At 33.2% G+C, this 13476-nt stretch overlaps 2 protein-coding genes across 2 annotated transcripts in view; both read right to left on the bottom strand.

Annotated features, from left to right (window-relative positions):
- Positions 1 to 1293: 1293 nt before the first annotated feature.
- LOC134280388 (uncharacterized) lies at positions 1294 to 4083 on the bottom strand. The gene is made up of 5 exons (XM_062762794.1): positions 3967 to 4083; positions 3464 to 3731; positions 2988 to 3096; positions 2643 to 2790; positions 1294 to 2067 (listed from the first exon to the last, which is right to left on the bottom strand). The coding sequence occupies exons 1-5, from the start codon at positions 4030 to 4032 to the stop codon at positions 1540 to 1542; spliced, it is 1119 nt and encodes a 372-aa protein (XP_062618778.1). The 5' UTR covers positions 4033 to 4083; the 3' UTR covers positions 1294 to 1539.
- A 3562-nt stretch (positions 4084 to 7645) lies between these two features.
- Positions 7646 to 13476, bottom strand: part of LOC134280395 (probable serine--tRNA ligase, cytoplasmic) — a 15674-nt gene continuing 9843 nt past the window's right edge. The window contains exons 7-11 of the mRNA XM_062762804.1: positions 12699 to 12920; positions 12370 to 12499; positions 9314 to 9471; positions 8802 to 8931; positions 7646 to 8347 (exon numbers count right to left, since the gene is read on the bottom strand). Of these exons, the coding sequence (XP_062618788.1) occupies positions 8205 to 8347; positions 8802 to 8931; positions 9314 to 9471; positions 12370 to 12499; positions 12699 to 12920 (783 nt within the window). The 3' untranslated portion in view covers positions 7646 to 8204. The remainder of the gene's footprint in view (positions 8348 to 8801; positions 8932 to 9313; positions 9472 to 12369; positions 12500 to 12698; positions 12921 to 13476) is intronic.

Below are 13476 nucleotides of genomic sequence, written 5' to 3'. Positions count from 1 at the left end.
ACAACCCAAACAATACAAATTAGTCAGTACAGAGAGGGTATTTGTTCATAAAATTAAAGGCATAGAATTATTCTTACATACAAACAATATGTTCTCATTTTTAAAACCATCCTTTAATTAAAGCTTATTTAAGTTATGATTTATCTTTGGTGCTTAGTTTCATGTCCATTCGTTTATTGAACATTCTACATAAATGTCTTTCATAGTTGATTAAATAATAAAAAAAAATATTTGATTTGATTGATGAATAATAGAGAACGTAAAATGTTAATTTTAATATAATGCATCAAAATTGTAGATTACCCAGTTCAACAAGTATGAACAAACTAAACATGCAATCTCAAAATAATTCAATTTTATAGGAAAAAAATATACGCTTATTCTTTATTTATAAATAGCTCAAAAACTGTTTAACTTAACACAGTATACTTTCGATACATGTACTTTATTTTATGAAATGTTTTTTTCAAAATAAATTTGTTGTAATCCTACATGTAGCAAGGGTATTAAGAAAAATAGAAAGAATTTGGCAATTCTAGTTAATTTTCTAAATTCAAGACTGAAGAATTACTTTGAGGCACTTAACTGTTCTCCTTTTTGCATAAAGTCCAGTTTGCATTTAAGCATTTCATGGAATATGTTTTTACAAAAGTTTTATTTTAAAACTAATTACTATTCTGGCTGAAGTATCTTACACGCTCTGTCAAGTACCATACTTTTATAACAAAAAGTGCAAGTAATAAGTTCAAAAATTCATATTAGTTTTAAAATATATTTAATATATAGGGCTCACAGAGGGTGTGTTTGGTAAACAGATGTTTCTTTTTCTCTCTAGGTACCTTGTCCCAACTCTGGGATTTCCAGATGTCCGTTTTTAGCCCTTTTAAAGATAAGTGTTGTTTTTTGGCATTTTTTAGCCCTTTTAAAGATAAGTGTTGTTTTTTGGCATTTTTTAGCCCTTTTAAAGATAAGTGTTGTTTTTTTTGGCATTTTTTAGCCTTTTTAAAGATAAGTGTAGTTTTTTGGCATTTTGCGAAAGATCGTTATTTCTTATCTTCACCTTTTTTCATTGAATCAATAAAAAGACGAAAAACTGTACAATATCCCAGTTTTAAAAACTTCTCGAACAAACAGGGAGATGCTCCTGCGTTCAAGTTTTATATTACATGTAATTATCACACCAATGATGATGAATCATTGCAGCTAAGAGAGGTGTATACATATGACAAAATAAAAGTCATACAAAAATTACCAGTTATCAGCATAATTGTATTTATTCAAGTATGTACATCATGAAATAAATCTGGAAGATTAAAAATCTTTAATATCCAAAACATCCAAATATAATGTGCGTCTCTCAATATGGCCTCCAGTTTATAATAATCTTCCTGTCCTATATCTCTTGTTTCCTTTGACTCCTTTTCTCCTTTTCCCATTCCCACTTCCCCTGTAACCTTTTCTTCACGAATACACGTTACCATTTATTTTGATTTCTCTGCCCTCATGCTTCAATACATTTCAGACCCAGAATACACGTCTTTATGAAGGTTCTTCCAGAATATCACTTGTTTCATTCCCTCTAGTGAATGTATCTTTCTGTTTGTCATCCACATTTTGCTTTTCTTTATTACCTTCTTCCCCGGTGAACCATTCCACTGAATCTCTACAGTCAGTCCCGTCCATGTCACCTCTGAGATCCATGTTTGCTTCAACTTCTTCCTCTTCGATACAAGTTGGTCCTTTTTCTTTCTCCATTTTGGAAGTCCCTGTTATGTTTTCATTTCTGTCAGTGGTAAGAGTGTCTTCCCTGGCTTGACTTTGCGACAAGTTGCTGAAGGATAAATTTCCCTTGCTGTCAGTACTTTTAGAATCAATTGTATCTCTGTGGCTGATTTTACCGTACTTTGTGATTTCTTGTGTGGCACTATCATCCACCGACTTTCGTGGATCAAAAGTGTAAAAATCATTAGAACTTTTATCCCTTTTCAAGGGTGAAATATATCGAACTGGTACTTTTTGTTTTGTTAATTTTCGTGCGTTCAGCTGATCATAGTTATTTTCCAATACCTGCAATGTACAATTAACAAATTTATACAAAATAAATAGAAAGTATAATATAACTCATGATTACTTTTTACCTACTTTTGTCGTCGTGGCATGGAAAAACTAATATTTTAACGCAGTGTCTTATTATTAAAGTAGAGAAATAACGAACAGTATTCATGTTCAACGCCCATTTAAACAATATTAATTGGGAGTAGAGCAAACATGACATCAAAAAACATCCGAGGTGGGATCAGGTGCCATGAAGGATTGAGCATCCCTTGCAGACCGATCGCATTTGCTGTGTGCTCCTTGTTATTACCAGAGAAAAATTAATATAGTGTGTAAATAATGATTAGTATAAATTAGTATTAAAACAAATGTCAGTCAGCATTTAACTTAATGATAGGCTGCATTTGCTGACAAGGTCATTAAATTATAAATGTTTACACACTGTATTTATAATAAAGATGCATTAATGATTTAAAGACTTATTTTGTTCAAAATACTTTAGGATTAAAAGATATGGGATATCTAAAATTTAAAGAGCAAACTCATATCCTTTCAATACTTCCCTTGCAAGATCTCTCCAAACTTACATTTGAAACACTCATTAGTTTTCCCTGTTGGATTTCATTAGCTACCTCTATTTGTTCGTAGAGTTCACTTTCATTTCTAGGCATAGATAGTGGTCGTCTCAAATTTGGAAAATTTCTGCTACTTATTGATGATGCTTCATCTTGCTTTCTAGATAGTAAAATGAAAAACAATAAAGATTTTTTCCCTAAGCAATAGATTGATTTTTTTTCTTCATTGTTTTTATGAAAAAAAACAAATTGTTGTGAAATTAATATACTAATAATTAGAATTGTAATTTTTAGGGAAAATGCTGTGAAAATTCTGATTTTGAGGCAAAGAGAGAGTTGAAAAACACAGACCATTACCTTATTTGATGACGACGTTTGTATAATATCAATACCACCAGTAGAGTTATCAGTATTCCAAAAATAAAACAGCCGAATGCTACTCCAGTTAACAAAGCCACAGAGACTCCTGCAAAATCAAATACAGCTTACAACATTGAACGATGTATCTTTCCAAATAATGAAATTAAATTATTTTTCACAAAATAATCCATTGAAATTTAAATGCCCAGTGTCTTTTCCGTGAAATAGATGGAGATAACAGACAGTATTCAAACTCGAGAGTCCATTTAAACAATACACATCAGGAGCAGAGCAAACAGGGACCATTAAAACATTGGAGGTGGGATCAGGTTCTATGAAGGAATGAGCATCCCTGCCGACCGGTTCACCTACCGTGTACTCCTTGTTATGAATGGAAAATAACTTAAGCATAATCACTCAACAGTTTTATTTTCAAAAGTATCACCTGTATTGGCTATTTCATAATATCTCACCATCATTGTTTTCAATGGTTCCTTTGTTTATTGAGGCAGAAGTTGATGAGATGGCCTCCATGTTATTTGAGGTCGATGAACAATTAAGTGTTATTACGTAGAAATCATCACAGAACTGCTGGTCAGATACTTCTATTTCTGGACATGGGTCAGTTTTGACTATTGAATCTATACAGACTCGTATTCCAGTTTTCGTGGCTCTTTCTAAGGTAAGCGAGTAAAGCCATAACTCATCATGACACAGCTCTTTTATTTCCTCGCTGATTTTCTAAACGTGATCAAAGAATGTTAAATCGATGAAATAAAACATTTCAGATCTATACACTTTTTGCATAGCTGCTTATTTTTATTAAGTTCATCATTTTAATACTAAAGATTTAACAGTATTAAAGAATTCCATTGAAAAGGAAAAACTTACAAAAAGATCCTTTATAGAAACTTATTATATCTTTTGTTAATGTCTTTTTTATGTAAAACCTTATATATAACTATATCAGCTTTACCTGCAAGTTTTCAGTGTTGCAGTCATTCTCAAATACAGTTCTGTATTCTTGGAAAACATGGTCCATGGCGCAGCTCACAGGTGGGGATATAATTTGATTTAAAAATATTTCTCCTAACTGTTGATTTCTGAAAATATATAATTAAATCCCTCTGAGTTACAATAAATTTTTGTCAAAGACAAAACATCAAAACATTGGCTTTTCAACACTTTATACAACCAATCCCCAAAATGAATCAAGGCAAGACACTTGACATTATTTATTCCGTTCTTGAGACGATTGGAACTGACAGTTTTTCTTAATACCTTGTCAATTGTCATCTAAAACTTATTCTGAAGTAAAATATATTAGTATATAGGGATAACGAGCAGTATTCAAGCTCAAAAGTCCATTTAAGAAGACTTCTGGCATTCTTGCATGTTTCATCAACTTGTTTGTCAATAACTTCCTTCATTTTAGAAATTGTTCATACTTAGAACATAAGTATGTTCTTCCGCATCGAATCAACTGAGAGTTATACCGGGTTATGTATAAACCCTGTGTGCAGGTGACAAGGGCATATTGCTGCGTATAAGCAAGGGAGATGACCATTGAAAAGTTAAAGCCATCGCGTTTATCATCAAGCTTTGTTGTTACATAGCCATTAACGTCTTTTTCTAGAAAATATCCAAATATGAAACTAGTGTGTCTGACGCTGTGATATCTTTTATTTCAAGTTCACTGGGATATATCTTGTTACAGGAATGGAAATAATTATTGTTATCATGGGATTTGAACAGTCAAGTAAAAACAAAAAGTATCACTGCATGAACATCATATCTAGTAATTAAAAAATTCCAGAAAAGTTCAGTCTATCAGAGATCAAATATCTAATGAATTGTTTGGGTTTGGAACCTACATTGCAACGGCGATTTGAGAATTTTCTGGAAAGTAATCCTTAGTTGTTGTGAAATGAGTTGTAATTGTAGTTGGAACTCGAGATGTGTCTGTTGAAACTGTTGGAACTCGAGATGTGTCTCTTATTAATATTAAGGTGCTGCTGGGTGATGTCTGGTGGTTAGTAAACAGAGTTGTTTCCAGCATAGTGGTTGCTATTGTTGCATCTGGGGATCTTCTGCTTCGTCCACAAGAAGAAGGTATTAGAACCAATATCGAAACCCAGACTGCAATGATTATTAATGGCCTCATCCTAAATTGGTAGCCTGAAGAATTTTGTGATATCTTTAATTAATATATCAATTCCAAATGTAGATTAATTGTGTACATCTGGAACATTTTTACAAGAGAGGGGGGGGGGTGTCTACGAGTAAAAAATCAGGGAAATACGGAGATCCAAATACAAATAATGTGAAATGATATGATATACTTCAGTAATTTCAAGATGCAATAATTTGATTATTGCTCTCCACAATTAGACTAAAGCACAAACCAAATTAATTATTGTTCTGATCAATCGATTAATGAGAGCAAAATTTGATTTAATGCGTGAATAAATTCAGTTGAGGAGAGATCAAAAATGGATTTGATGGGCACGCTAAATTGGTTATAGAACTCAGAGTTCAAATGACGGGTGCATCTCAACACGTTTTAGAAAGTGGGGGAAGCAGAAAGGGCTTGGGGATTTTTAATTACCTAAAAAAGGAAAATTCTCCGAACTTGAAACAAACTCTTTTCCTTAGGTGTCGGGAGGGGATGTAAATGAAATCAGATTGATAAAAGAAGTTGTTTTTTTTAATTCAAGCATGATTTTTTAGACATGGGTACTTGAATTTAGTTTAGAAAGCATCCAGTTGGTTGAGTTGAATATTTAATATTTTACCAAAATCGTACACTTTGGTGTAGATTCATATCTAAAACCTCGACAATATAGAGGTACTCAGGTAAGTCCTGGGATAATCAGTAGAAATGTCACCTTCAGGGACACATGCACCTAGAAAATCTTGAAATCAGCCCGGTATGTATATCATCTGATCTGAATCAAATTAAAAGAGATGGTTTTTTAAAACGCTTATTAATAAATTCATTGTTTTCTATACGTGTACTCGTACTGTTTTATATCGTATATGCATACAGTTACCAGAACTTATCTCGAATTTATGTTTAAATTCGATCCATATCGGATATAAAAACATTCTATTTACCTATTAGATAATCAGATCGATACACTTGCTTTGAATTTACATCTACTTATTTATTTATTTACTTTTTTTTCAGATATTTATTAATATTTATTTTTGTTGTTGCTTTTTCTTTTAATTGCATTTTAATGAATAATACATTAATTCATTTTACCCTTTCAGCTCCTATCATTACCTTTCGTTGTAACATACCAAGGTTAGGACCGAAAGCACATGCTCTTGGTATTTACTTTTAAAGTGAAACAAGCTTTGCAAGACATTGGCCGATTTTCCACAGTGTCGTGGATTAGGTCAAAGTAATAGCATTTATAAAAATTGAAAAATTAAAATAAATAAATTACATACCTATAATAATCTCTCATCAAAAAAAACCTTTCAAGGAAATCATGTCCGCGTGGCTTTTCAATATTTCATTCAACCAACACGCGTACGGTCCACTGAGTACAAAATGATTATGTGGTAATGTGAGCAGACTCTTTTTCTTTAGAACTCGCCACTGTGCAATATTGTGAATATGTGCATGAGAAACAGACCATAAAATTATATGTAATGCATGTACGTGAATTGTGACATGTGCATGAAAAAAGAACTAGAGCGAAAGAATTGTTCTGCCGCTTACCTCATAAACAAAGAAAGGTAACTATAATTTGAAAAACTGTCTTACACCCCCCCCCTCCTTTTTTTACGATCATTAATTTTGCACAAAAACAGGGATTCTGTCAAAGACAATGGGCATTTTTATCGACTTATCTGCAGGACTCGTGTGCATGTAATAATCTTTGATATATATAGTTTTAGTATACATTTGCTCGGCTGAAAACATCTGCACGGTCAGACCATAGGAGTTCGCGTACCTATCAATTTTACCGAAATTTTCTGTTGATTACAAAAATACGTAATACCCTCATTCTTTAAACAATTGAAAGACTTTCGGTGATGCTTGTTATTAGACTGCTATTCTAGCTGATTTTAAAGCATAAATCCAATTCCTAAATAGAATTTGAAGCTTCTCCTTAAATTTTCTTCACTAGTTACATGTAGTTGTGTTTTCATGAATTCCACTTCAAACTTTCTTTTCTGCTAACCTACTGTATAGCGTTTTAACAATTACATGTAAATGAAAACTTTCCTTCAGATGGGGAGAAGATTTATTGCTCATTTTATAAGCTTGGAAAATAAAGTTGTCCGTAAGAAACTTTACAAGTACAGTAAAACTCACTTAGTATGAACATGGATATTGCCAATTCACAGGTTTATCCACAAGTACAGTGGACCTTCAGATATCCGGATGCTTCAGTATCCGGACGATTTTTCATCGGAACGGAATTTTCTAAAATTAATTTGTCTTAACTGGTAATTCAGATATCCAGATGCTTCACATATCCGAACAAATTGACTTGGAACCAAAGCGTCTGGATAAATGAGGCTCCACTGTATATAAATTTTACACATTCCTTTAACGAGCTTCATCATAACCCAGTTTTACTGTATGACCAGCATCTAAATATTTTGAGATTGTACAAGAGCAAAAACAAAAGCAATTAAGACTCATAGGTTTATTTTATCCTTTGTAAAATTGACCAATACCAGTACATGTACATGTACCTCCTTTTCCTAGCACACTTAAAACATTGATAGAAATCCACTCATTTTTCATTATATTAAGTAGAAACAAATACAATGTGTTTTAAATATTTGTCAACAAACATTTTTGAGAAAATTCAGCAACTTTTACAATTGCGCCAGTGCTTTCTCTCTCATACAAACATTTAAATTTCACGATATGATCATTCTTAGTACTTGTTAGGAATACCTCTGACAACCTTAGAATTACAATGTACTTAAAAAATAAACCAAAGTTTTCATGTAGCGTTTCTAATAAATCAATTTACATTTTGTAACCTGCATATTTCTTCAATGTAATTATCACAATTTTGCCCAAACAATAATGTGAATAAGATCCTGGGCATTACAGAAAACAAATTGCTTGTAAAATCAAAAAGTTCTCAAGAGTTCAACAGAAGTAGACACATATTTGTTAGCATAATCCATCACAGACATAGTCAAGGAAAATAAATAAGTTCTAATTAAGCAGTCCACTCATTTGTTAAGGTCCATCTTTTCCACCCCTTCGGCCACATTCTTATCCTTCTTTTTCTGAGCTTCCTTGTGTTTCTTTGTTTTCTTGCTCTCCTCTTGGTCAATGGGGGCTGGCTTCACAAATGGAATTTTTACTTCATATCCTGCAATTGTAAAACGTAATGATATCATTATATTTTTATTCTAAAGTTGCTGTTTTCTTTTTAAAATCATATCAGTGAAAAGCAAATTTGGCAATAAAAAAGATGAACTGCTTGAAAAAAATATCTTTGAAAATATTATTTAAAAGTGTTCAAAGGGATGAGAATTTAAGCATCATGGCATAAATCACTTAGGTATAATAATGTGGATTAGCACATAATTCAAAAGTTATAAACATCTTTAGGATCATCCTTTGGATTAGATTTTAAGCTGCATTCAGAAATATGTTAATTGACTTTGCATGAACTTTCCATAAAAGTTTTTACATTCATCCTTCAAAAGTTATAAACATCTTTAGAACATATGTTGATTGTTCATGAAAAATCTACAAAAGTTTTAATAAGCATCTGTCATGCATCAAAGAATCCTTATTAACAGTGAATAATTTAATCCTACCTGGTGGCATGAATTGTCTGAGGGCGTCTGGTATCACTACACCATCCTCCTCTTGGTAGTTTTCTAGAATGGCACATATTGTTCTAGTGGTGGCACACATAGTGGCATTGAGCATGTGGACATAATCAGCCTACAGCAGGTAAAAATGCTGCATTTATATATTTGTCAACGTTTTGTTAATAATTCCCATGTCTGTAAAATCTGAGGTATTGAGTTCATAAAGTATCTCATGTGATCTCATAACTATTTCAATGCGTTATTTTGTTGTCATTATGTTAAAGAGTGTGGTTATTTCACTCAATATACACTTTGAAATAATTGAGGAAAATGTTGATTTTTCATAGCCATTTTAGCATTAGGACCTTTTAAAGTATAACATAAAATAATAATGATAAAATCCAACAACCAAAAAAAAAAAATCTGATGCATAAAAAATCCTTTAACTGTGAGATGACATAAATTGTTCATTTTCATAAATTCACTGAAACTGAAGTAGAATACTAATGTGATACCTCCTGATTCATCTTTTTGGTCTGTCCATATCGTACTTTGAGTCTACGCGCCTGGTAATCCAGACAGTTGGAACATGAGACAAGTTCACGGAAAGCTCCAGAGGCGGGGAACCAGGCTTCAAGGTCAAGCTTCTTGGCTGCTGCATTATTTAATGCTCCTAAAAATTTAACATCAAAATAAACAATTACAAAATTTTAAAAACAAAAAAAGGTCCACTGACATATATATTAAAACAGGAAGCCCACTGTTTATTGTTTTATTATAATTGTAAATTTTGAAATAAATTTGTGAAGTTTTGTTTAACTTTTCTTCCCTGCTAGTTCATTTCAATTCACAAATATTACGGAAGTACAATAATTTTCTTCAGTCATCTACTCTGTCGCGGGTTTGATTAAAGAGCTATCGCATTCACAGTCAGTGGGTAAGTGTAAACTATTCTGTATGGAATGCCATACCTGATACAATATTGACTATTCTGTAGGGAATGTCATACCTGATACACTGTTGACTATTCTGTATGGAATGTCATACCTGATACAATATTGACTGTTCTGTATTGAATGTCATACCTGATACAATATTGACTATTCTGTATGGAATGTCATACCTGATACAATATTGACTATTCTGTATGGAATGTCATACCTGACACAATATTGACTATTCTGTATGGAATGTCATACCTGATACAATATTGACTATTCTGTAGGGAATGGCATACCTGATACAATATTGACTATTCTGTATGGAATGGCATACCTGATACAATATTGACTATTCTGTATGGAATGCAATACCTGGTACAATGTTGACTATTCTGTATGGAATGTCATACCTGATACAATATTGACTATTCTGTAGGGAATGGCATACCTGATACAATGTTGACTGTTCTGTATGGCATACCTGATACAATGTTGACTATTCTGTATGGAATGCCATACCTGATACAATATTGACTATTCTGTAGGGAATGGCATACCTGATACAATATTGACTATTCTGTATGGAATGCCATACCTGATACAATGTTGACTATTCTGTATGGAATGTCATACCTGATACAATATTGACTATTCTGTAGGGAATGGCATACCTGATACAATATTGACTATTCTGTATGGAATGGCATACCTGATACAATATTGACTATTCTGTAGGGAATGGCATACCTGATACAATATTGACTATTCTGTAGGGAATGGCATACCTGAGACAATGTTGACTATTCTGTATGGCATACCTGAGACAATGTTGACTATTCTGTATGGAATGCCATACCTGATACAATATTGACTATTCTGTAGGGAATGTCATACCTGATACAATATTGACTATTCTGTATGGAATGTCATACCTGATACAATATTGACTATTCTGTATGGAATGTCATACCTGATACAATGTTGACTATTCTGTATGGAATGGCATACCTGAGACAATGTTGACTATTCTGTAGGGAATGGCATACCTGATACAATGTTGACTATTCTGTAGGGAATGGCATACCTGATACAATGTTGACTATTCTGTATGGAATGGCATACCTGATACAATGTTGACTATTCTGTAGGGAATGGCATACCTGATACAATGTTGACTATTCTGTATGGCATACCAGATACAATGTTGACTATTCTGTATGGAATATCATACCTGATACAATGTTGACTATTCTGTATGGAATATCATACCTGATACAATGTTGACTATTCTGTATGGAATATCATACCTGATACAATATTGACTATTCTGTAGGGAATGGCATACCTGATACAATATTGACTATTCTGTAGGGAATGGCATACTTGATACAATATTGACTATTCTGTATGGAATGCCATACCTGATACAATGTTGACTATTCTGTATGGAATGCCATACCTGATACAATATTCACTATTCTGTAGGGAATGGCATACCTGATACAATATTGACTATTCTGAAGGGAATGTCATACCTGATACAATGTTGACTATTCTGTATGGAATGGCATACCTGATACAATATTGACTATTCTGTATGGAATGGCATACCTGATACAATATTGACTATTCTGTATGGAATGGCATACCTGATACAATGTTGACTATTCTGTATGGAATGGCATACCTGATACAATATTGACTATTCTGTATGGAATGGCATACCTGATACAATATTGACTGTTCTGTATGGAATGGCATACCTGATACAATGTTGACTATTCTGTATGGAATGGCATACCTGATACAATGTTGACTATTCTGTAGGGAATGGCATACCTGATACAATGTTGACTATTCTGTATGGCATACCTGATACAATATTGACTATTCTGTAGGGAATGGCATACCTGATACAATGTTGACTATTCTGTATGGAATAGCATACCTGATACAATGTTGACTATTCTGTATGGCATGCCATACCTGATACAATATTGACTATTCTGTAGGGAATGGCATACCTGATACAATATTGACTATTCTGTATGGAATGGCATACCTGATACAATATTGACTATTCTGTATGGAAGGCCATACCTGATACAATATTGACTATTCTGTATGGAATATCATACCTGATACAATGTTGACTATTGTGTATGGAATGTCATACCTGATACAATGTTGACTATTCTGTATGGAATACCATACCCGATACAATATTGACTATTCTGTATGCAATGCCATACCTGAGACAATGTTGACTATTCTGTATGGAATGCCATACCCGATACAATGTTGACTATTCTGTATGGAATGTCATACCCGAGACAATGTTGACTATTCTGTATGGAATGGCATACCTGATACAATGTTGACTATTCTGTATGGAATGTCATACCTGATACAATGTTGACTATTCTGTAGGGAATGTCATACCTGATACAATATTGACTATTCTGTAGGGAATATCATACCTGATACAATATTGACTATTCTGTAGGGAATATCATACCTGATACAATGTTGACTATTCTGTATGAATATCATACCTGATACAATGTTGACTATTCTGTATGAATGTCATACCTGATACAATATTGACTATTCTGTATGGAATGTCATACCTGATACAATATTGACTATTCTGTATGGAATGCCAAGTAACTGATTGAATTCCTCTGCATTCAGAATCATCTCCTCAAACATTTCCCAGGACTTGTTTTCAAAGGGTGATGTCAGTACAAACTGCTCTACCTATTGCAGGAAAATTTAATAAAATGTTAAGGGTTTTTTCCTTACTTTAATAGAGAGAAATTTCATAAATGTCTACAAATTAAAATATTCTATTTAAGGAAAATCCAAGCATATTTCCAAATATTTTGAAATTTTAACAAAATTTAATATTAGAGAGAAAAACAAACCGACACATTAAAACAGGAAATTTTAATTGAACCTTTTCAAACTGGTGGACCCTGAAGATTCCCCTGGTGTCCCTCCCATGTGATCCCACTTCCTGTCTGAAGCAGGTGGAGTAGCCCAGGTACTTGATGGGGAGGCTCTCCGTGGGGATCCACTCATCTCGGTGGTAAGCAGCGATTGGCTGCTCCGAGGTGGCAATCAGGTACTTCTCATCCAAAGTACTATCATCTGATTTCTCACTGCCCTTCCCTACAACCTGAAAAAAATTCATGTTGAAAAATTATCTACAGTATTGTAAAATAAAAGAATGGAGTTTATTTTTCTGAATGCCATTTTTTCCCCACTTTTTAACTTTGCTCAGTTTAATCTCAAAACTAACAAATAATCCTCATGAAGATTTACTTTAAACCAACTTTTATTCGCGACGACTTAATTTTACGATTTATTGGGAGTATACTAGTTCGCGATGACTAATTTACATAATCAAACTGATTTTAGATCTGTTGTTAATGGACACAGGGACTTCAATGACCCGTTCGCGGTGAGAAATATTCGCCATGACTAGGCTCTTGCAAACCTCGCGAGAACTTCTCGCACGCAAATAAAAGTTCATTTACAGTAATTCTTGCCTAGTGACAAATATTTTCTTGCAATGTGAAGATCTAAAGAATTCCACATCCTCCAATACCACTATCAGTGCACGTTTTTCCTGCATGTATGGCAAAATTGATTGAAAAATTCTATGCAAAAAAATTTCATATATTTGTGAGATGGGCACTGCAAGGCCTACAATACCTTCACAAAAGTACATT

Source organism: Saccostrea cucullata, unplaced genomic scaffold (genome assembly GCF_032062105.1).
Source record: "Saccostrea cucullata isolate Sc308-1 unplaced genomic scaffold, CSIRO_AGI_Scuc_v1 ctg1432, whole genome shotgun sequence".
In the NCBI taxonomy this organism is placed as follows: Eukaryota; Metazoa; Mollusca; class Bivalvia; order Ostreida; family Ostreidae; genus Saccostrea; species Saccostrea cuccullata.
This window is presented reverse-complemented; position numbering and strand designations above follow the sequence as displayed.

Coding starts and splice junctions, on each gene's coding strand:
- LOC134280388 (XM_062762794.1), bottom strand. CDS start 4,032: ATGGACCATGTTTTCCAAGAATACAGAACTGTATTTGAGAATGACTGC. Junction 3,732..3,966: donor GCAACACTGAAAACTTGCAG/GTAAAGCTGATA, acceptor GATCACGTTTAG/AAAATCAGCGAGGAAATAAA. Junction 2,068..2,642: donor AACTAATGAGTGTTTCAAAT/GTAAGTTTGGAG, acceptor TGTACATTGCAG/GTATTGGAAAATAACTATGA.